General features: G+C 36.3%; 1 protein-coding gene and 1 non-coding gene across 6 annotated transcripts; both read right to left on the reverse strand.

The window, feature by feature from the left end:
* Positions 1-4591: 4591 nt before the first annotated feature.
* LOC113494111 (protein CASC3-like) lies at positions 4592-19150 on the reverse strand (the record flags this gene model as incomplete). 5 transcript variants are annotated; one of them, XM_026872263.1, is given in 17 exon segments in its annotated part: positions 4592-5806; positions 7308-7396; positions 7907-8034; positions 8569-8592; positions 8670-8735; positions 9261-9322; positions 10163-10253; positions 11020-11088; positions 11457-11533; positions 12076-12279; positions 12845-12938; positions 13306-13396; positions 13925-14230; positions 14799-14930; positions 16034-16128; positions 16522-16669; positions 19050-19150. In XM_026872263.1, coding segments are annotated over 17 exon segments (1992 nt in total), but the record flags the coding sequence as incomplete, so codon positions are not given.
* Trnaa-agc lies at positions 18289-18361 on the reverse strand. The gene has a single exon. It is a non-coding gene; the product is annotated as a tRNA-Ala (tRNA).
* Positions 19151-26162: the final 7012 nt, after the last annotated feature.

Raw genomic sequence — 26162 nt, forward strand, 5'->3', positions numbered from 1 at the left:
TTTTAAGCATTTCTGCTAAATTACAGCTTATAAGCAAAATGTAAAAGACAAAAGTATGTGATAATAAATAGATTTTTTTTTCATTCCTTGTTTTTTTCTGTTTCTCCAGTTTTAGGGTAAAGATTGTTCTCCTTATAACGATTAATTGATTCCAGTAGGGCTAGTAAAACCATTTTTAAAGAGCCTGTTTTCATATTTCTCTTAATCATTGATTAAACGTGCCGAAAGCCTACAATAAAGAAACATTGAAAATTTAATGAAAAGGAGAAAAAATAAAACAAAAAAAGACCAGTTTTAGAAGATTTACTTATCATAATAAATAACCAGCTTAGTTTACAAAAGCATTTTTTTTTTATAATTTTCCCATCGTTTTATTATAAAATATCGTTTAGAACTCAATTGTAACGTTATTGCCCGTTTTACGTTTACCTGTCAGTGATTTTCAATAAAAAATAAATTTCTTTGACCATGCTCCGACCTCTACCCGACTGCGGTACAGAAGGAGGGTAATGCTTTTCATACTTTTTCTCGTAACGTCAAAATTTATTTTAAGTCCGACCATGGTCATTTTACTAAGGTATGTAATCGCTTGATACTTATAAAAAAAGACTAGTTGCATACAACATTCTTTAAGACTAAATCTATACACATACAATTGTGGACTCCATTCATTAAGACAATACACGAAAATATTAGATTTTTTTTCTTCAAATTGTGAATGTAATTATTATTTTTGTATATTTTCAAAATCAGCATGAATTGATAACTTTAGACCGTCCAAACACGATATTTTTTCATTTATTGTCATCATCTACGAATAGTTTTAATATTTGTATCGATTTTTTATTTATATGTTTATTCTGTCATGTTACGCCATAATGCAAGGAGACCCTAAAATTAGAAGAATGGTATAAAGGCCTATAACCCATAACACGCTCACTTAGCGGGTAGTCAGAAATGGAAACTCATACACAACGATTCAAATAATTCAGGAGATTTGTATGAAATTACATACACACATTCTACAAGATCCAATGGTCAAATTTCTTTGCCCAATAAAAGCCGACGACTTTGAAGAAAAGCCATTGTATTTATTAACGAGCTAGTCTTGAATACTAGTTTCTGCTCGTTGCTTTGTCTGCACTGACATGAATTTTATTAAACATATAATCATCAACACAACACACATCACATCCCATCAAATTTTACCTGACTGTATCAGAAAAGGGTGATATTTTCATGTGTAGATTAGACAAAGAAATTCGACCAAAGGTGAACAAGTTATAGGAACATATAAGCACACTTTTAATTTATTTTAATATACGTACACAGTCAACATTGATCGGTTTTTCTAAATTAAAGTTTTACCTCCGACTTGTAGCCAGAACGAATAAGACCAGAGAAAATAGTTTTTAACCGAAATAATTTAAATCAAAACAAAAAAGAAGAATGTTATGTCTAATTTTTATTTATATCTTTTTTATACTTAAACTTGTCTTATACCGAGATAGTTTTATAGAACCCTAAATTCTCGTTGAAATATTAGATTTTAAATAAAAATATTTTTATACGATTTCTTTTAATTTTATTATTTTAAGTATTTAAACATTTATTACATACAAAATGTGAAAATTCAACATTACAATAGGTTTTCGACAAAACGACTTTTACTTTCTAATCACGATAATTTTGTGGGAATCGAAGGAGAGGAAAAAAATACTATAATGATAGTGTCAATTTGAATTTGTGATACGCCATTTTTTTTGTAAATTGTGATTAAAATTATTAACGAGACAAAAAACCAAAGCGTCTAACGCGAAAGAAAAAATCGTGGCATTTAATTAATTAATAATAATAACAATATGCGATTACAACAAACAAAGCACTGAGATCGCGATAAAAAAAAAACAAAATAAATCGTTATTCACGTAATAATGATAACCCGACGAATGCAACAAAGTCCGAGTGGTTTTAATAAGGCCCTGGCTTATAAATGGCCTTAATAAAAACCCTAACACTAAAGAATTCAACCGCATTTATATAATATCCAGTATATTCATTCAAAAAATTTCGATTAAATTGGTCCACAGTTTAAGCCACGGCCTCAATAAAATAAAAAAATAACATCTGCACAAACCGACGTGTACACTGCAAACCTCTTTCGAAGTCGATCAATAAAATAATTTATTTTCACTTAATTACGACTTCGCATTAATTGGTATTTATAAGACATACTATGTGAGGAAAGTTTTATCTACAGACCCTTATTAAAATTGAACAATATTCAACAGACGTGTAGTATTTTTATATAATATAAGGATTTAGAATTCATTCTTAATGTTTAAGAGTACTCTTGTTAGGTTGTAAAAATAGTTTATTTCTATAGACTTTGATTTTTTTTAATAATCAAAGGCCTTATTGAAATCCTGAGCTTTATATACGGTGCTTAGTAAGGCCTAGTCTTATAGTCGCATGAATTTGTTTTTCCGCAAGCCTGTTCGTGATTTAATTTTTCTTTACTCTTGGTATCGAACTGTAGTATATTACTAGAGTCTGTCCAATCAAAAAGAATATAAAACGACAAACATCTAGCTTGAACACATTTTAGGCCTTCATACAAACATGGCCTTAATAGAAACAAATTGGGCCATTTTTCGGCAATGAATCTTACACTATTCGCAATTTCTCTTTGCAGACTTTTAATTAAAGTTATTAAAGATGATCCCCGATCAAGGGGCTTTGACACAATAATATTATGCCACATTTATTTACTTGCTCTTAACGCATGAAAATACTATCGACGTATGCATACATACACATACACAGCGTCTAAACTTTTGATCAATCATATTCGTGTATCGAGAATTGACAACCTTTAGATGGATTGTGGCATCAGAACTTATTAAGATCTGGTAGCAAGATCAAAGTCAACCTTATTCTGTTCAACATTAAATCATCTTCGCAGTGAACGGCTTTGACTGCTACACTTGAATATTTAACCTAAGGTATCTTGGCAACACAGTCAATTTATAACACCTTAATGGATTCGAACTTTTTAGTTAGGTATATATTGAAACCGATACGTATATAAAATACTAAGGTCATACGGTAGCAATATATGACAAATTTACTACGCTTTTGAGCTGCATAGGTACAATATATACCAATGTTTTTGAAAACCATGTCTGCAACAAGACATTGCAAATTGTATAGTGAGTGATTGTAATGTTTAGGAGTTGAAATAGACTATTTTTACAACCTAACCGATCCTAACACAGCCAAAGAAGTATACAGGTTGATAGTTTGAACAAGAGACACATTGTCCTCAATAATTTAAATTTTCGAGTAAGTAATTTTACGATTAAACGTTGAAGTCTGCTTCCAGTCTTGTACGAATTTTGCTAAACACAGGTACAAAGTACTGAATTTTATCATATAACAATTTTATGCAATAAAAGAAAAAATAACAATTCTAAAGTACCCTGTAACCGAAAGTGAAAAAGCCATGAGATAGTAACATTGAAATTAGTTATTTGTGATGAATTAATTTTGAAATTGGGTTTTTTTGATTACTCGAATTTAAAATAAAAAGACTTTATATACATCTCTCGTTCATAACCAACCTGTATAATTTGAAAACTACATATAATTCATATTGTCGGACGATCACGCCAAATTCTACTTACTAACTACAAGATCCATATATTCTAGGCCAAAATTTTATACAGAGTTGAAAACCTTAAATATATAATCATTGACTTGACCTCTTCCTATAATCTCTTGAAAACTGTCGTTTGCGGGAGCGAGATGCCGTTCTACATTGTGTAATACGCTGTCTCGTTCTTACAATGAACACAGTCTTGCTATAAAATCTCATAGTAGAGGCACTAAGAGTCAATTTCGTTCAAATCGAGATATGTATGTTTATAAAAATACTAAATTAAATTTGATTATTCCCGCCGTCTCTATAATCTTAATCTATGTTTACGTATAAATTTACACGGACTAATAAATTTACGAATAATTTACATGTCTTAACTAGCTAAGGTCAAAATTTTGATTATTATTAACACTACTATTCAATGATTTATAATTGTAAGTATATTTCGTCAAGGAATTGACGGCTATTACATTTAGACTTAAAACAATTTATTGGATACTTAATATTATGTATATTATTATCCTAGTAGGTGATTGGAGTCATAAGTCGTTCGCTAGAAATATAAGAAGTGGCCTATTTGTTGTAACAAACATCTCGAATATCATTGGAATTGATTTTACTTGTCTGTATGAGTAACATACACAAATACATATAGATAACTAAGTTAAGTTATCTATATGTATGTTTCTAGGGATAATATATGAGTATGTTTATCAGCTGTATTATAGTTACAACTGCATATGACAACCTCCGTGGTCGAATGGCATACGCAATGGTTTCAAGGTGTCGCTAGCTCTGAGGTCCCGGGTTCGATCCCCGGTCAGGTCAATGTATAAATTCACATTTCTACATTTTCCCGGGTGTGGGTGTTTGTGGTACCTTCGTTGTATCTGAATTCCATAACACAAGTGCTTTAGCAACTTGCTTTGGGTTCAGAACAATGTATGCGATGTTGTCCGCATTATTTTGATACTAAAACTGCTCTGAGAATGTTTTGTCTTTTAATTACTTAGGTAGCGGTTAAATCTTACGAGGCGTGTCTCTAATGTCAGTTTTTGGAATGTAATCACATTGGAAATTCGTTCAAAAGATTGAACCAAGTCATTGGCGTATTTGGCATAGTAAGTAATTTACAAGAAAATGTGTTACCTTGAGCTTACTGACGTGTTGTCTTTTTAACATATAACGCTGAAATCGTTACGACTCATAACAAGCTCATGATATACTGAATCAAGAAAACAAATTAATCACTGCTGTGTTCCTAAACGACACGAGAAAGTTCGTCTTAAGTATAATGCTGCCTCGTTCACTTGATAGTGGAATGTTGAGACAAAAAGACACTTAAGAACGTCACTAAGTAGTACGTATCATTTACAATTACGGCCAATAAATATGAGTGCTTTTTCGACAAAATTTCAATGTAAGTATTTATCATACGTAATGATAAGTAAATATTCCTCATACAAACAGATATAATGCAATCGCAAAATATTCGTGATTTTTATAACAACCTGTAGGCTTATTGCCTATTACCGTTGACAACTCAAGTGAAAACCAGATACAAATAACATAAACCAATTCATGTCAGCCAAAATTGGTCATTAACTTGATGTACACTAAGTGCATTTTCAGTTGACAGTAATCAAAATACTACCGTATCTATCTCACACACGGTACATGTATACTTGGATAAACTCCGAAAATCTTTCGAAGAGGTCAACTTATATTGGTACTTAATACAACTTCAATGAATGACCAAAATACACTGATACTTTTGTATGTCATTTGTATCTGAAAAATCACTTTATTTGGGAAAAGTTGTCAATTATTAGACAATATAAGTTTTAATTGGCGTGACCGTCCATTAGTTAAAAGATTACCTCCTGAAGTACTTAGCTTGATAGCATTCGTACAACTTGATCCTTATCAGTCAGGCATCCGTTGATATACTTTCTTGAGGGACAGTCTCTTCTGATGCCTTCTTGTCTTCTTTCACTTCTTTAACTTCTTCTGTCTTCTCTTCTCTGCTTTCTGAGGGTTTCGAGTCGGTTGATATGGAGCTTGATGTTAGGCTGTTGGGCTGCGATGATTCTTTGCTGGCTGGTTCTTGGGAGCTGCGGTTTTCGGGCTGTTTGTCCTTTGAATCTGTAATTTGGTTTAGTTTTTGTATGCTTTAGAAAAACTATGGCAAACGCTTACCTAACTACGGAGTACGAGGCATATTCTAACTAATAATTCTAAAGCTAATGCACCCTGCAACGGGCTTATTGGCTACCTCGATCATTAACGCAAGCAATCATCACTGGACACCAAATAAAGTATCCTAGCATATAAAATCGATGTAATCACTTAATGTTATATATTTTCAAGCGACTTCCGCACTAAGCTATTCAATCCTTGTGTCGGGGGATTAACAAAAAATAAATGAAAAGAGGAACGTCTTCTCTTTATAATAACTTCAATTATAGACAAAGGTAACCAATAAGCTCATCAAAGAATGCCTACCAAGTATACGTTAAGTTAGATATTACGTTGTATCGTTGTGGGAGCGAGACGACGAATACCACCGTCCCTCTTCCACAACAATCACTCCTGTTTTAAGAGATAGTTAACTACAAGTTGTAACTAAGTAAATACAAGATACTAACAGTAAAATAAAAATAGGTTTAACTTAAAATGGGATCTTCTATCCCGTTCGTAAAAGTTCTTCAGTTAGAAGCGAGCCGTGTCCCTCTATTGCATACGAGAATGCAGCCACGCTTGCAACGACAGTTTCGCCCAGAGCAAATCTTAAGGCATAAATTATTACTTTAATGAATATCCTGCTATATACACGCAAAACTTTGTGAGTATGTATGGATGTTTGTTACTCTTTCACGCAAAAACTACGATTTAATGTACCCGTGGGATCATTTTCAGTCGATAGTAGTTAATATGCAACGTAGCATTCGTCAATACATATTACTTTAAGAAAATAATGTAAGATTATTGTAAAACAGAACACCAAATAATGTATTGACTAAAATATAAGGTCTTAATGCTAAGTAGTAAAAATGATAGAAGCGTGTACTTTATCACGAAATGCGTACTGCTATCTTGCAATTCATGGGATAGTTGACAATTTGGCAAACAATCCATCAGTTAGATTTAATGTAAGGAGTTTGGATACGATTTACGATCAGCCGATAATCTTTGTAGGGACAAAGTAGGTATGCCTAGAAAACGGAAGCGCTAATGTCCTTTTTGAGGGTTCCGCACTCAAAGCATAAATACGGAACCCTATTACAGAGGGTCTGTTTTTTGTCCGGCCATTCGTCTAGTAGTAATAGGCAAGGTATGTTATGGTCATACATTTGTTGCTGGTATATAGTTGGTCAAATATTCAGTCGTCACCCAACCTTTTTATTTAGCTCTAGCCTGAACCCTCAGTGTCGTCAGTTCGGCTCGAACCTGATCGGTTTTAATCTAATCAGCTCATTGTTAACCGACAAACAATAAAATACTTGTGTTACATTTTCTTCTTATATAACTGACGGATGACGATTTATAATTCGTCAACAACCCATTTACATGCTGTGGTCCTAGCAAATAATGTTTAGTAACTTTTTGTAGATAACTATAGTAATATAAAAAGTGTATATCTTACCTGCTCCATGTGTCGCGGGCCAGGGTTTCCTGACGAACATGTTCTCTACGATCCGATCGATATTGTCTTTTTCAGAGGAGTTAGCTGGCCTGTTGGGTGAAAATAATTGTTAGCGATCTTATGTTTAGAATTAAAATTACTATTTTTTGTTCATAAATCAGCAATATCAGCTGCTCTAGCTTATATGGTTTTTGACCGTCAAAGACGCGCCGTTGAGTGCTTAAGGTTATATCAAGTATCAAAATTACTAACTTATGTATAACAAATAACGGTGAAGGGCGATTTTATATTTCATAATTTTACAATTTTTAAATGAAAAGATTATATGGAACTTGTTGTATGGACTGGTCTATACAACAAGTTCCGAAGTACATTACACATTCTAAAGTACCTAGGCGCTATAAAATAGGCTTAAATATTGTTTACTTAAGATAATGAAATATGCACACAGCGGTTTTTGGATATTATGATTCTCAAAGTTAAAGATTTCGCGAAGCGTCCAAATTTGACAGAACTGTTACAACGACTAGTACAGTGTGGCGCTACAAGAGTGGCATTAATGATGTCACCATTGTAGCGCCACAGTGTGCAGTAGCGACCTGTCGGCGTGGTGCGGGCTGACGATGGGTATGGCGGCGGTGGGGCGGCGCGCGGGCCGCGGCGCGGGCGCGGGCGGCTCCTGCTCCGCGCAGTTGTAGTACGTCACGCCGCCCGCCTGCGGGCCCACCTGCCACATAACGCTTCATGTTATACACAAACAGACTCCCAAACTTAGGAAATTATCCTTGTTTTGCGGGCGGATTGAACACATAAATTGCTTTTTCCTTTCTCTTTACAGACAAACACAGACTCCCGGACTAAGGAATGTTACTGTGTCGGGGATTTCACAAACATTCATCACACAAATGCTTGTCGTACCCGGGATCGAACCAGCGACACGTAACGTAAAGAGGGTTTGGCGTGGCGACCTCAACCACTCGGCTATCGAGTAGTACTTTCTGGCCACGCCAGTTGCAATTTAGGTCGAGATTAATTAGAATAAATGTACACAATATGTTCATTCTTGTACTGTACGCCACCGATTTTGTTAAATATCTCGCAAATCTTTAAAGTACTTTTTTTTAGTACAATGTTTCGGTTCAGATTTGGTCAGTAAGAGTCTGACATTACCCATTTCCACACCCGAGGGAGTAGGTGTCTATGAGGATCCCCCCGCCTTACCAAACAAAAAGTTGTTATCAATATCAAAGTATCAACTCACATAGTTATGATGCGGCGTGTACATCTGATGCTGGTAGGTGGGGTGAGGCGGTGCGTGTTGCGGGGCGTGTGGGGGGGCGTGAGGGGGGGCGTGGGGGGCGCGTGGGGCGGGGCGTGGCCCGCGCCCGGGAACATCGCGCCAGGGAACACCGCGCCGCTGCCGCTCTGCTGCAGGACGAAATACACGTCAGTATATACATACAAACACCTTCAATTATTCTTATTCGTGAAGATTTGAGGATACTCTGCGGGTACGGTAGGAATTCTTCATCTCGAAAATAATTCTTCATCAAAGTTTGACTAAAATATTGACCGGACTGCGTGAGGTTATAAACCAACCGAGCGTTACTTGGGCTCGTACTTGCCCAAGTCCTTAAATTTTATCAAAATGTTGGTTATCAAAACCTTGTGAATATCACTTTATAGAAACCAGTTAAGCAGTAGGTAGATTGTTTTTCCAGAAACTGATGGGCAAAAGCTAAGCCCCCATAGTAAGAGAATCCCGCCACCATTTCTTAGGCCGACCACGGCGTCACCGTTTACCCACTGGCTACTATTTCGTAGTGATCTTTTCCCAACGATCACTGTCCATGCGGCTAACATAGCCCGACTAATCCCATTCTAACAGCATTTTTGACGACGTCGATCATCCCAGTTACAGAATTCTTATTATATTTAACAAATGATAAATACCTGCATATATTGAGCGGGCATCATGGCTGGCGGCGCGTATCCTTGGGCGGGTTGTATTTGACCTAAAATATTACACAATATAAGCATTTTTATTACTAAAAATATTCCTTCTCAACATAAGAGCAAGTGCTAAGACCCCATTACCATTACCTCGAATGATAAAATTGAAAGATATCCTTGAAGAAAATGAACATCAGATCTTTTAATTTAGATCATCTTTACCCAGTGTGTCATGTACAAGGAACATTTTGACACTACTTTTGTTACTCAATTCAACTTTATTTGGACGCTGCTTTACCAATAATAAGCGTAAGCGAATTGTACTTGCAGAGAATTAATTCCATTCATATGCTTGTGCAAACATGATAGATATATAGCAGGAGAGGCTGGAGACCAGAAGCTATACCCATCCAAAAAAATTAATTTTTTCTCTCTTTAATCCTATGTACTTCACACGATTTAATTAAGGCCTAAGTAGAATTTGTTAAATTAAAGCCCTTCGCCAACGATAACTAATTGCAGCGATACTGTAACGCTTTCATTTTAATTGCGTGTACCGTTGTCCACATAACCACGATTCAGTTGCGAGGCAAACACGATGTAGATCAGTACTATGGTTACTCGTGAATCCTACACATTCTTCTCCCGATGTCACCCAATATTTTTTAAAAGACTCCCGTATTTATTTTAGTCATTGTATCGCATGGATTCACAAACATTCAAGTCAACAACCAGACTCGGGGCAAGCATTCGTGGATCCCACTTATACTTATCCTACGCGGGGATCGAACCCACGACACGTCGCGCACTGTGGGTTTGGCGTGGTGACCTCTACCACTCAGCTACCCGTGCAGTCACGGATAGCCGTTGCAATCTAAGTATTAAAAGACATGTAGTGTTACCCATATTATGTGGCTGTGTCATGTTGTGTATGGTGTGGTGCGGGTGCGAGACGGCGCCCAGCTGCTGCTGCTCCAGCATGTTGAGCCGCACCTGCGGCGGGAGGGACCATCACTCACTGGACACATTCGGACGGACCAAGCGGAAGCAATATCACCAGGACCAGGAATGTGAAGTTTTAAGTACCGTAAAATTAGGTGAATAGAGAAGAGAGTTTTTAGGGGGTTGCATGCGTTTGCATTCATAAAAATGCTTGGATACAATTTGTTTATGAAATTATTGAGAATATTTTGTCTTTTTAAACGTCCAAGTCTTAATAAAAACTCTGTTTCTATTCACTGTAAAAACACCTCTCTTCACCCCGTTTTACCGCTGGATAAATTTATACTGGCGTTGTGGGAGGAATGATTTTGGGTAATAACGCCAGAAATATGAGCGTGCATGGACCTTTGTCAACGCTAGCCACCGCACTGCTGATCCACTGACTTCTCAACCCCATTTCTATGAACATTCAAATTATTTCCTCAAAAGAGGCTAGCTTCTTTTAATGCAGTATTAACATTAAAGGCGCTTCGCTGAAAATTAGTGCCGACTTCCGTAAACGATTGCACAGCCTTGCACTTAGAAAAAATCACGCGCATTCGAGAGTATTTTCCTCAAGACCCAGGATCTATTTGGACTCATGCTATCGTCAATTAAATAAAGAACAAAATAACTTTAAACAATTGACATAAAGATCAAAGGCCCGTACGATTTCGTTAGAAGTTAGAAGTTAGAAGTTTCGTAAGAAGCTAGCACCCCAGTCCAGTGTAAATTGCCCCTTAAAGCGTGTTCCTTACGAGCTATATCGGTACATTACCTGCGGCGCGTGTGTCTGCGGCGGCGAGGGCGCGTGCGGGCCCGCGCGGACCTGCTGCTGCGATACACACTACATTATTATTTTATTGCTTTTTAGCGATAAGACCGCCTTTTGTACTCATCATAATATTTTGTAAAAGACCACTAAGACACAAAAGATGACATTTTTGTGAGATTCAATGACAGTTATTTTACGTTAAATGACAAATAAAAACTACAGACGAATTGAGAACGTCTTCCTTTTTAAGTCGGTTGAAAAAAAAATGTCTCAGTTTTATAAACTCTCAAGTCACATGCACAAGAACACCCAGACTTAAGACAAGCTTTCGTGGATGGCACAAACGCGCGTCTCACGCGGGGATTGAACCCACATCCCATCGCGCAGAATGGTTTACGTGCAGTCAACAGTCAAAACATGACACCAGCTGTAACAGTTACCTGGTGTATGATGTGTTGTGGGTGAGCGTGTTGCTGAGGGGCCGCCGCGTGGTTGCCGCCGACAAACTCATTAGGACCTGGTAAGCATAGTACAAAAATAAATCTTCTGCTACGACCCAACTGATTCTGGATGAAACCGCGACACGTCGCGCTCAGTGGATTTGACGAAGTGACTTCACTCTGCTGTCCGTGCATTCAACAATATTATGGCATTATTAAATTATGCAACGGTTTACTCATTCGTATTTTCGGGATTGCCCGACTAGTTTCGAACCCAACCGGAGTCCCAGGCGTTAGCTCATGATTAAGGACTCCTGTATTGTAAACCGTTGCATCATTTAATCCCTACTATATAATATTATAAATGCGAAAGTAACTCTGTCTGTCTGTTACGCTTTCTCGTCTAAACCACTAAACTGATTTTAAAGAAATTTGGTACAGAGATAGAGTTGATCTTGAGAAAGAACATAGGATAGTTTTTATCCCGGACTTTTGAAAAGTTCTCTTGGAAACGCGATATAACCGACCTCGACGCGGGCGAAGCCGCGGCCGAAAAGCTAGTAATCAATAGTTCTCACGATAATTACGTGACAATGTGATTGTAAACTTAATTACTTACCACCGATATATCTATGTGGCTGCTGTTGTTGTTGTTGCTGCTGCTGCTGCTGCTGCTGTTGTGGTTGTTGCTGGGCTGGTTGCTGTTGCTGCTGTTGTTGTTGCTGTGGTTGCTGCGGCTTCTGCTGCGGGGCGGGTTGCGGCGCGTATGAGTCGGCGAGCGGGCGCTGGCGGAGGCTGCTGTAGCGCTTGCTGCCGCCGCCTGCTGGTGGGACGAACACAATATTCATATAGCAAAAAGTATAATACATATAACTGTCCTGTCCATCCAAATGTTGTCTGGAAGATATCGCTTTTAGCGATAAGACCGCCATTGTACCATGGTGGTATTATACTATGGTGTTAAAAAAAAAGGTGGTGGTGAAAAAATGGTGGTGGTGTTAAAGATTATGGTGTCTACCGACTTTATTAATGAAAAGCTTTTTAATTACTTTTGGGCTTCTTTTAAGATGGTTTGGACGATCATCAGTCAAAAGTCATCAAATGGTGTTGGCGTAAAGTTAACAACGATTTTTATTGCAAGTGCTATTGTTTTTTCTTTCAAATTCTTTTATTTAAAATCTATCGAACACTCTGTATACCGTATCTTTTTTTATAACGACTCCCGCACTAAGGAATTTAATCCTTGTGTCGCGGGGGTTTTTCACAAACATACAATTCACATGCACAAATACACCCAGTCTCAGCCACTCGGCTATCGGTGTCGTATGTTTTAAATTAAACATTTTAAGAATAGTACTTATTCACGTAAGTAATACAATATAACTCACTGGCAGGCTGCTGTTGGTTGTTCTGTTGCGACTTCTGCGTCTGTTGCTGTTGCGGCGGCGACTTGTTCCGCGGCGGATTGGATTGTGGTGAAGGCTGGTATAACATAATTATTAATATCATTATACGAATACACTAAATCCTTGCAAAACACGTTGTTATCACGGGATGGGCGCAATTTTAGATATAAGGAATGAATAATAATATACCGCAACTTTAACACAACGCCATCTAGTTTCCTAAGCAAAGCTTGTGTTATGAGTGCTAAACAACTAATAAATACTTATATATTTCTAATGCATTTAACATACTATAATTAAAGATAAATTACACCCAGACACAAAACAAAATGATCGTGCTCAGCACACAATCCTTTGTCCAGGGTGAAAATCGAACCCACGACGTCCGGTATGCTATAGAGATATTTTTGCATTTATAACATAAGTATGGATGAGTACATTACCTGTGCATGGTTGGTGTTGGGCTTCCTGCGCGTGTCGGTGGGCACGGGCCGCTGCTGGGCCACCTGCGACACCTTGCGCGCCTGCCCACTGCTGGGACAACATAACTTCACTTTATATTTATAGTTGGTTGAAGATATCATGAGGAAAATTCACTGTCATCATTGTAGCCTTTTCCCAACGACGTTTTTGTCAAATTCGGCCTAATCGGATGCAGCTAAGTACTAGTGTTTTACAAGGAGCGACTGTCTATCCGACCTCCTCAACCCAGTCAACAACCTAGTGCCAGTCTGACAACCAACCTGACTAAGCGATATCAAGTTTAGTTAGATTGGTTGTCAGACTGTGATGTCTATATAGGTATATGGCGGCCTATAGCCACGTCTAAAAGTAATATTGTAGCAGTATTATTGCTAGTATGGAAGAGAAATGTCGCCGCCACGTGTAATTGCACCTGTTGGGCTGGCTACTGACCGCCACACAGAAGGTACACACAGCACATCCTGTCACTCAGACAGCTAGACGTTTCACAGCCATTTCAATGTCGACCTACTCCTAACATAACATTTTGTAATAAAAACGTATTAATTACGCAATTATAAAGATAATGGAAACACTCACTTGTTATTATTAACACTGGCGGTGATAGTCAAGTTCTCTAGCGGCGGCAAGTCCACGCGCTCGCGGTCGGGTCTATCGGCCCGGTCCTGCCTGTCGTTGCGCTCGGGTCGGTCGGGCCGGTCGGGCCTGTCGGGCCTGTCGGGCCTGTCGGGCCGCTCGGCTCGCTCGGGTCGGTCGGGTCGGGCACGTCGGGGTGTTGTCCGAGCGTTTCTTGGGTTCCGTTTGGACCGTCGTAGCTCGCCGCTGTCGGGAGACTCGCCGGCCGATGGCTGGGATTTGGAGCGGGGGCGAGGGGCGCGTGGCTTGCTATAGGAAACAACGACGCTTTTTAATTTGTTGGGTGGGAGTATGTATGTTACTGTAAAAGCCCGAATATTGGTCATTCTTAGGTTTTACCAGTAAATCTAACTAACGCGAGTCAGTAAATATAAGAATATGTAAAGAATAATCGATTTTATAGGTTTTTTACGATTATTATTTAGTTTAGGTGGTGAAAGTTCAAAATAATTGATGATCGTAGAACAGTTCGGACTTTTTACCATTAAGAAAAATCAGGTATAATCAGTAGTTCGGGCTTTCACAGTAACCATATTTTCATAATTGTAAGCATGCAAAAAGAACGACAATAGAGAAAGAAGAAAAAAAACCATTTTTGAATTCCACCTTTGACCGGTGATAAAAAATTTAAAAGGAAAAAATCTTCATCTAGCTAGACAACCGACAACAGGATTAATGGGACAATTTAAACTAGCTATGAATCTATCCCGTAAATTTGATGTGTATTCAAAAAGAAAGATTAAATAGATAAATATTATAAAAATTCAATTTAAAGATTAAATATTATAAAAATTCAATATATAGAAGTGGTACATACGCCTGCCGCTTGGCGGGGTCGAGGTCGGGGAAGTCGTCCATGCTGGGCGGCTTGCGCGGGGGCGGCGCGCCCGCCTGGCGCCGGTACGCGTCCTCGTCCTCCCACGTGCGCGTGTACTTGTTGGGGCCGCGTCTGCGGGCCACGGGGCAACATTGTGTATTATATATAACGGTGGTGGAAATACATGCAAGATCTCTCAGTGGGTTTTTGTAATCATCGTTTTAAACAACTTTAACGTGCGCTCTACACTCGCGGCGCGAAAGGCCACGGAACGCGAGTGTAGATGGTTTCGCGAGTTCACGCTTAGCGCCGTTCTCCGTTCGGTGTCAGCGTGAATTCACAGCAAGAATCGCGAGCGAGTGCAGCGGTGCAAGAGCGCATTGTTAATAATATGTATATATACGCGTAAAAACGCGTAGGTTTTATAAAAATTAATCTTCTTGAAATCTTAAATTTTAAGAAGGTTATTTTTTATAAAACCTTAACAGCACATTAAAAGCTGTATGTAGTGTAACCATGCAATATCTAGTGTAATCTACTCAATAAAGTAAAAAATACATTTAATACAACTTCTAAAAGCACTTTTAAATAAAAAATATTTTGAAAGATTTAAAGGCGGAAAGCTTCTCAAATAAGCAAAGTATTCTATTAAATAAAAACATTTTCAACTTAAATCCTGAAATATAATAAACATAACAGCATGCTTAGACATGTTGGTTAACTAACCGCCAATGCCGGAACCTCCTTGGTTAGCATGATAAAGTCAGTCATGTAGTTTTCAATACAAAATAATTGATACTCTATTGTTTATTGCATTCCACAGATGGTACAAAATAAGTTCAACAATGTTGTATAAACTTTAAATTTTAGTTGCATTCCAAAATATTTCAATAAAAACATCAATAGAAGTTGGAAAATTGTATGAGTGAACAAGTTCTTGATGTAACCAAATGAAGTAACCGAACTGAGTATGCCATCAAAAAAACTATTTAGTTCGTCGAACAGATTTCCAAAAATCGTAGATTTGTTTCCAACAATATTTTATATTTAGTTTTCCCAGGATATATTATTTTATTTTCTTAATAAAATACAAAGTTATGCTTCCACCAAGAATTGCATTTTATTATTCCTTGTTTCTCATTTGTTTAACACCTACATAAGGTTCAATTTCCTTTAATTTCATCTATTTATGACATTAGCAGTCTGTTTAATTATTAAAAATACTTTATATTTACCCATAACGCCTGTTCCGCCTCGCGTGTGGCGGTGCGTCTTCATTCCTGATATCATACCCATAAATCGCTACCAACTCGTCGCGAGATTTTGGCATCTATAAACAGAAGAAGGTAAATCATTTTATTGAAGAACATAGTAATGTTATTGATAAGGTTTTATTTGAAGGTGTAACGTATGATGGGAAAAACGGGATAAAATCTAGAATCGCCAAAGAAAAGTTAGCAAATGTGCTTAAATTTTCCCCCATTTTTGATCAAAATAAATTTAAAAGTTTCGCATTTATTGCGACACTAGTAGCAAAAACACAGCAAGTACTCAAATAGAAGAATGCTTTTTCCAGTTCTTCAAGAATATACGTCAAAGGTGGTTAAAAAATTATGTGGACAAGGTGATATAGGAATTAAACTATCTAGTCAGGAGCTGACAACCTTTCAAAATTCTATATTCTTTAATAAGAATATAGAATTTGTTGTCAGTATTATATTACCTGTTCATTCTCATTGAACTTGTCGTGCGACCACTTGTTGACGATCTCTGACTTGCGCGGCGGGCGGCGGCGCTCGGTCTGCGGCGTGTCGGTGCCCTCCTTCTTCTCTGACGCGGCCTCTGACGTCGCATTGCTGGACTCCTCGCCGCTGGACAAGGGTTTTAATGTGATTAATGTTTGGTAACAAGTGGACTATAAGGATGGTAAAGTTGGTCAACACGCCAAACAAACAGAGAGCGATAAGCATGTCTGGGTGTCTTTTGAAACCACACCGAGATCATCATCATCCACAGCCATTATCCTCCCGCTGCTGAGCATAGGCCTCCCCTTTCTCGTGCCAATTTCACACCGAGATAAAATAATTAAATTCCTTAATTTACCCCGAGAAAAGTATTAAGTCATGTATTTATAATTATATTTCCCATTTTTCAACCAATTCCAATTCTTTCCAACCAAGTCCTTAATCAAGGACTCACAGTGGTGTCACGAGCTTTTCGACTAAATCATTAAATAATATTGATAAATAAAATTGATTGTTAAATCAATAAACTAACATCTTCCACCAACATAACACCTAAACATATTCTAACACATAAATAAAACTTTACACAACTACCCACAAATATGTCGATAACTAGATAATTACATAACATCGAACAATGCGTGTTGGCAATTACAATCGGTGAAGCGGTAATGACCGGAGTGTTCGTTGATGCGGCAATAGAAAGCTGGGGATACCGAAACTGAACCAACAAGGTCTTAATGTTGAGAGGAAACTTCATGTTTTTGTAGAGGGATTAGGGAAATCTGTGGAGATTTGTTTTTATATGAAAAAGGAAAAGATTCCCGAATAAAAGAATTGAATTCTTACACAGATAGGGAAGTGAGGAGAACAAAGATTCAAGACATTCATACACAAAGATGCTTCCAACCAAGGTTTACCACATGCGGGAATCGAACTCGTCATGTAACTTACGGTGGGTTTGGCATGGTGACCGTTATTATTCAGTTACCCATACAGTCAAAAAATGGTTAGGATATCTGATGTCCGAGTGATGACGGGTAACAACATAAGCTTTATTTTATTTAACTTAGAAATAGTATAGATCTGAAATTATTTTCCGATTTAAATTGAGTGGCTGATTTATTTATACAATAACGGTTTAATTACGCGTAAGTGATTTTTAGATTTTCTTTAATGCATAATGCCGACAGAACCGAAAATTTGAGTTCGTAAGGAATTTTGATTATTTTAGTGCTTGGTTTAGATCAAGCATTAATGATAACGCAGCTGCTTAAGAGCTGCTTAAATATATTTATCAAGTTTTTTGAACGGTAATTCTGCTTACATGTTTTTATTGCCTTTTAGTTAATAAAACTTTTAGTCTTTATTAGCCACTAATATTGTTCACCAGTTGCCTTTCACATTTGATAAGTATAATTGGCGAAAACTACACTAATGATAGACATCCAGTATTTTTTATCATTGAAACACATTCTGAAACTGTCACATGGGCATGACAAGAACAGTTAGCTCTAGATTAGGACAGCTTCAATAAACAAGTCATTTGAGAGCATGTTAAAATTTTACTGATTTTTTTTTTATTAAATTTTCTTAGTTAGTATAAAAGGCAGATAGATACAAATTAATGGCCGAAGTATTTTAAAATAACTCTAAATTAATAATTATTAATAGAAAAAGTAAAAAAAAATGCAAAAAGTGTTTTAATATTTGTCACAGAAACAAAAGGTTTTGGTTTCCAGTTTTGGAGGCGCCGGGTATCGATCCCGGTACCTCTCGCATGCTAAGCGAGCGCTCTACCATCTGAGCTACGCCCCCGTTGTCAATGTATGTGAAATAGTCGATCCTTATGTGGTGTGTGTGGTGTGACGACTCTTATTAATAACTTGTAACTTTTTACTGCTATGACCAATAATAGGAAAGAGGAGAAAGTTAGTGACACCGGAAGAAAAGATCTGCTTAGTCCATCAGATAGATTGCCAAAAAATATTGGATACGTATTTTTTATTTTCCCTCATCAATAAAAGTAAAGAAGATATAAAGCACTTCAGTATGGTACAGTATGGTGCAACTAGAGTCAGTAATGTAACGTTTTAAAAGTGCCTGAGAAACGGCCTATTTGAAATAAAAACTTTTTGATATTGATTTTGGTAGTGAGGGCTAAAATCATCACTTGCTACTAAAAAGCGTACTGGTGTGTACAAGTGACGTCACACAATATTGTAAATCACTGTGTCCCTTAAGTTTTTATTAACAAGATAAAAGAAAAAATACATATCCAATGTTTTTAGGAAATCTATTTGACGGGCTAAACAGTTCTGTCAAATACTCTATTCAACAGCATTGTCTAGACGTTCAAGCATTTTGAATCACCATATATAGAAACCGCACGGGCTGGTTCTATGAGGCCCAGGAGAGAGAATCGTAGAAGGATTTGGGGGAGGCCTTGGCCCAACAGTGGGACACAGTGGGCGAGATAAAAAGAAATATAGGATTGAATAGTTACCTCGCAGCAGTTCTATCGTCGTGCTCGTAGAAGGTCCCTCTCTTTGGGATGTACTGAGGGTTGCTCCTGTCCTCGTCATCGTCTACTCGACGTTCGGCCTCCTGAAATTATATAACATACAATTTAGTAAGAACACTAAACATATAAATGTACTATTGACAAACGTATGACTCATATAACTTCCTCTCATCACTTTGTAATGTTCCAAGTAAGGGACTTCCCCGTTTAAAGAATTACGACTAACGATTGGCTCTCAACAAGTACATGAAGTATCAATATTATTCATGCAAATTGCATAATAAAAGTATGCATATTAAATGCGTAATACAAGGGCATTGATGTCACAATACAATACAAATATCGTACCGTGTGAATATAGGCTAACAATGCTCGCAACGATTTCTAAAATTAGAATTATGATATGTCAGGAAACATTTACAGGGCTTTTATTACAAGGCATTAAAGTCCAATTTCATTATACTTTTTAGCTCTGATAGACAGGCATAGTACTTGGTTGAATTGCTTGTAGTAGCTCTAAAACCAGGACTTTCGGCGATGTGGAAGCGAGATGACGATACTGGTACTGTAGAGCATTGTCCTGCTTCCACATTAACAACAGTCAAGTTATAATAGCTCAGATTAGTGACACTACAATGAAAGTCAAACAAGTTGATACAAAAGTGAACCTTAATGCCTTGTATTAAAAGACATGTGATCGCAAATAGAGCTCAGATGAATAGTTTTGGGAATAACTTAGATAACAAATAAAACAAGCATAAAATTATCATGGCATTTAGATCAACATTTATCAATAAACTATTCTGTTAAGGAATTCATAGAATCTAAAATGCGTGGGAGATCCGGTAGCCCTCTCATTTTAAACGTCGGCATTGACCCAGGTACCATTCACAGGTATTAATGTATGCGAAAATAACATCATAGTATATTTGTTGCATTAACTTAGAAAGAAATAAAAGGACACAATATACTCGTATGCATATTGTATACTAACTAGCTGTTACCCACGGGTCCACCCGCTACATGATTCCATGGAAACAGAAAATCAGGATAAAAAACTATCCTATAAGTTAATCCTGGTTATAAACTATCCGTGTACCAAGTTTCGTCTAAATCCGTTCAGTGGTTTTTGCGTGAAAGAGGAATAATCATCCATACATCCATACAAACTTTCGCATTTATAATATTAGTAAGATATGGAGTAAGATAGTTACTTCAATTCTATAGCTAGAGCCAAATCTCCCTATTTAGTAAGTACAAAAGGACTGGTTCCCAAAGTTTAAGGGAGAAGCAATAGTTATAATAGAATAACAGTTGGAGCAAAGATAACTGGTCATACAGCCGTTGTTGAATGGACATCTCTATTCTATAGCGTAGTCTATTCACCTCTTGTTTAAACTAGCTTTTGCTACCGGCTTTGCCTTTGTTGATGTCGGGAATTAGGGCGAATAGTACCACATGTCGCCTTTTAAGTTTTAATATATTAGTTGAGGATAAGTTATGAAAGTGTAAATAGATACCTACAGACCAATTTTACTGTTAGTATGTTTATAATATACCGGTCACTTTACAATGACTACGAAGTACCTAGATGACTTACATAAGGCATGCATAATTCTAGATAATCTTCAAATTTCGAGAAAATTGAATAGGTTAGAATAAAAAAAAAAACAAGATGATCGGATATCATGGTTCCGATAAACTTTTAAAACGAATCCAAAGAAGAAACGTGCGTACAACGTATTTTTCATTCATTCATAGTCATTTTAAACTTTCCTTATTCGATCAAGACAAAACAATATAAAAATAGAGATAAAAAACTTAAACAGTAACGGTAAACTAATAAGCCAGCACAGTTAGTTAAATGTAGAACAAATACACAGGCAAAAAGATAATAAACGGATTCAACCAAAGACCGAATATGACTGAGACATCGTTGGTCTAGTGGTTAATGGTTCTGGCTACGAAGGTCGATGGTTCGATCAGCAACGAGGACATATATTTTTGTGGTTTGTCGTGTCTGGTTGTATTTTTTTAAGGAGGAATCTTTAGATAACTTCTCGGGGGGAGGGGGGAAGCGGGCAGTATCAGATCTTGCTAGACTGCCTAAACCTAGACTGCCGTTCAACGTGTCTCGCGTTTGGCCAGTACGTGGCAATGCATTACAATAGTCACGCAACAGATTCTAACACCTATTTTTGATCTCATAGCGTCTAAGTCTCTAAAACTTAAGCGTCCAAACAGTCGTCTTTAATAAGGGAAGGAAGAAAAATTTCCCTTGGCTGCTTAATGTCTTCATAATAATCAAGAGGAATGAAGAGACGAAACACATTTTAGAACTTCGCTTAGTCATTTTTGCATTCGGGAAAAAATACGTCGTCGAGAATCGGAAACTTGCGTTGCCTCGTTCAAAAAAGCTTAAGGAGATACGCAGATGCGAAAGAGGATTGAATAATAAGGATGTTAAGAATTAATAGTTACGTTACGAGGGGAAACCAGTGCCCTTCAATAGTCAGGTGCCCGCGAATGGCACATGTCTCAAAATGCGAGCCGAAACGAGGTAATAATAAGTTTCGCACGTGGTAATCGTTAACCCCAGTTTTGTATTCACAATTTTTAGTGTAAGTATGGATATAACTGGTTTTAACGTCCTTTTATATGACGAGTTATCTGTTATGTTTTAATTTGGGCACTTAGAGTTCTAAATGTCACAGTATTTTACAGTTGGGACAAACATTACTGTGAATTTATATAGCGAAATTCAGTAATGATTGAATGAAGGACTCTGGATTCCGGCAAGTGTAACATCAATCGCACGTTAATAATTATTCCTGATTTCCAAACTTATGAGCGGGTTTACTTGTGTTGCTTGTGATACATTTAAAACCCTTGAAATAGGTCAAGCTTAAATTCAGCGTGGGTTTAAGTTAAAATCAATTTCAGGTCTTTTATGATGCCACGTCAGGTTTTTGAGAAAGTGTAAACACGTTGATATTTTTTAAGAATCTTTGTATTACAAACTGGCATAGTAGTCGGGCATTCTATACGCATGAATAAATCAACTTAAGTCATTCTTTCGCACGCACTATTAACACTTTCCCTTTACTTAGTATTATCAACCGATCGTTGCAACGGTACTTGGATTAAGATGTGTGTGTATATTTATCCTACAACTGCAACCATATTTTTAGATTTAGACTTAGCATTAGAGGAAATTGGAGTAAAAAAAAAACTAAAGGCTGTCTTCTTTTTGGTTTCATTCAATACTTCTAGTCTCAGAATTTAGATTACAAAAAGGTAGAATTTTAAGCTATTTTATAATAATGCATTTTGAATAAGGGTAGCAACACTTACAACATAGCACAGCATCAATATACAGATTCCCGTTACAATTCTCAGTAGCAAATCCAGCTTTGCTAAAACAGTCCTTATATCCACAACATTAAGATTAAAATTATTTACTTCGATAACTTCACGGGTAATTTAATCGAAACTGTTTCAGTGGTTTAATGCAATAAACAGACTTTGTACACTTTCTGATTCAACAAATTAATGGTTATGATATCAAAGTGTATATTTGTATAATTAATTATTATAAATAACTATAGGTCAGATACAAATTAGTAGTCATCTCAACGCAACTTTGCGCCAATCGTTGTGTGTGGATAACCCTTGTAATATACAGTGATGTTGTACTAATACAAGTTTTATTTTATGTCACTGTCAAACAAATTAAATCTTCTGTAACAACCGTACGCACACATAACGGCGCGCCGCAGAGACGAGTAAAATAACTAATTTGTATTTCGTCTGCCAAACTGCTTAACAGTTTTATCATCAGGTAATTTATATCTTATATAAATAGGGGAATAGGGTTCATTTTTATAATTGTTCCTAATTATAAAAATGAACTATATATCATATCATCTCAGCCTATCGCCGTCCACTGCTGAACGTAGGCCTCCCCCAAAGAGCGCCAACCTTCCCTAATATCATATATCTTTAATTTATATTAAAATTTCGTATGTTGTACCGATTAGATATAAGTTACTGATCTTGATCATAAGTTGTTTTATGTGTCTATGAGTAGTGTAATTGGTTTTTACCGTTCTATTCTATTCAATAAATAAATAAAAATGAACCCCTATTCCCCTTGATCTCAGCATCACGAGTGACACGAATGGCACGACCGATTTCGCTAATTCTTTTTTTTTTTTTATTGTCAAGTTGGTGGGTTGGTTGGTTGGTTATCATGAAAGAAAATAACTAGCGCAAAAAAGGATCGAAAATTTTAGAATACTAAACCATCGTATTAAGTAATCCTGACTTATGTTACGATAGTGATTTATTGGATTCACCTCCGCCTCAAATAATATAAAGTCACCGAGAACGAGACCTACGAATTCACGCGGGTGAAACCGCGGGGCGCAGCTAGTATTACACCTATATATTTTTTTAAAGATACATCTAAGTAAATGATATCTAGGAATGTTTACAGAGATATAAGATTCTGAAGTGAAGATCTTTAAGATTGAAGACGCTTAAAAATAATAGAGAATGATTCATATACTAAGGTATAAGTAATCCTTCATATTGGTCAGTTTTTGTAGCTGAATCATTTGAATATCTGTATAAGAGTATCTGGACTCCCTTAGTTGACAACTTGTTTGTTTCTTTCTAGTATACACCGCATAGATCAAAGAGCATTGGTAATGAGGTAGTCGCGTGCAAGCAGCTAGTCTGCAATGAAAATAATAATTTTAACATTTTCAATCAATCAATCAATCAATAACTTTATTGCATTCCATAATGTGTACAAAGCTGGTAGGTAAAATTAAAAGAAACAATTATGGACCCTGTCGGGCACAGCAAAATTAGTTTTTTAGAGGAGAGGATGAAGAGCGCTTTTTAACATTTTAATATTAAAATCAAGGAAGAGAATCTTACTTTTACATATTTAATGTAGATTTATTTTATTTTAATTATTTATTACTTTTTTACTATTAATCTTTATTACATATTTATATATTATTAGTTTATACTATATACATTCTATATTATATATAAATCTTTATTCATTGTTTTATATACTATATGTATTTTTATTAACTAAATAGTAAGTATATAATTATACATTAAAGATATGGCACGGTAAGTGAGGTAAATATATTAATGTATTAAGTATTGCTTGTTTGTAGTTAGAATTTTATTTGAAGTATTCGTCGATTGTGTAGTAGCTTCTATCTAAGAGAAATCGCTTCAGTTTATTGCTAAATATATTGTTTGATTCTGTATTTTTTATGTATTCTGGTAAATTATTATAGATTTTAATGGACGTAACAAACGCACTAGAGGAGTGCATCTTTAATCGTGAAGTTGGTAGATTGAGTCGATTTCCATGTCGAAGTTTATATTTTGTTTGAATGTCTTCTCTTTTATTGTAGAATTGAGGGTATCTTCTTACAAAATTACAAATTTCAAATATATAGAGACAGGGCAGAGTTAAGATGTTTAGTTCTTTGAAGTGTGGTTTACATGAGTCGGTGTCTTCGATGTTAGTAAGTATTCTTATAAGTTTTTTCTGTATTGTAAAGAGTAAAGGTGCGTCTGTACTGTTACCCCACAATATTATTCCATATTTAAGCCAAGCGAACGCGTACGCATAGTATGTTACCATTGCTGTTTTGAGGTCTGTAGTTTTCTTTATTTCTCTGAGAGCATATGCAAATTTAGATAACTTACTTTTTAATTTCTGTATGTGAGGTTTCCAGTCAATATGCGTATCTATATCTAGGCCTAAAAGGGTGAATTTATTTACTATTTCTAATTTCGATCCTTTGTATTCAAAATTAATATTTATGGGGTTTTTTTGTCGCGGGTGAAAAGCAATTATTTTTGTTTTATTAAAGTTAATTTCGAGGTTGTGTTCGTTCATCCAAAATGTTGTGGTGTCAAGTAAAGATGTTAGTGTTTGGTTTAAATTATGGTTATTACTACATGATGTTAGAATAGAGACGTCATCGGCAAATAATACGCTCTTTTCGTTTATGTGATTAGGGAGATCATTAATGTAGACTAAGAACAGTAGGCATCCTATGACACTTCCCTGCGGTATGGAGGCGTTTACGGGTATGTTTTGTGATCTGATTTGTTCAATATGTTGAGTTTGTGTATTGTAGTGTTCTATTTCAACGACTTGTTCTCTGTTTTTTAAATATGATGTAAACCAGTCATGACTTTTCCCGCGGATACCTATGTTGTAGAGTTTATTTAATAAAATATCAAATTGTACTTTATCATAAGCTTTGGTCATGTCTAGTAGTAGTCCAATAGCATAATTTTTATTATCAATAATTTTTAGTGCTTCTTGGATATACTTGTAGACAGCCAAAACAGTGGATCGGTTCTTGCGAAATCCATTTTGGCTGTCATTGAATACACTATATTTTTCGCAAAATGCATAAACGCGGTTACACATGACTTTTTCAAATATTTTTGATGCCGTTGGTAGTAGTGCAATTGGACGGTAATTGTTCGGGTCTGTTTTATCGTTTTTCTTGAAAATGGGTTTAATGAGCGCCTTTTTGAGTAGGTCAGGAAAAATACCTTGTTCAAAGGATTGGTTTATGAGTATATAAAATGGCAAGGTTAGTTCATTAGCGCACTGTTTTATTAGACTGGGTGGGAATTCGTCAATTCCGTGGCTGTTTTTGTTCTTCAAGTTTTTGATAATTATATGTTTTGATTTCGAGATAAATGTATCTGGTATCTTTTTGTAATTAAAAGGTTCGGCTGCATTATTATTATACTGGGTTTTAGCAGAAATAAAATATAGGTCATAATTAAAATAAATATTAAAAAAAAGAAAAGAAAGACATGATTTCAGTAAAGATGTGTTTTTTAAGAAACGCAATTTAGAATATTTTTTTTCTTTTTCTCCATTCCATTTCTGTATTCATATCAGATGCGTACCAAATATATGACATAATGTCTCTATGGATTGACATAAACGTTTTATTGCTGTAGTACTCGTAAACGTATTGCATAAACACACATGATTCATATACAAAATACATAAGTAATCAAACCAACTGT

Source organism: Trichoplusia ni, chromosome 5, assembly GCF_003590095.1.
Source record: "Trichoplusia ni isolate ovarian cell line Hi5 chromosome 5, tn1, whole genome shotgun sequence".
In the NCBI taxonomy this organism is placed as follows: Eukaryota; Metazoa; Arthropoda; class Insecta; order Lepidoptera; family Noctuidae; genus Trichoplusia; species Trichoplusia ni.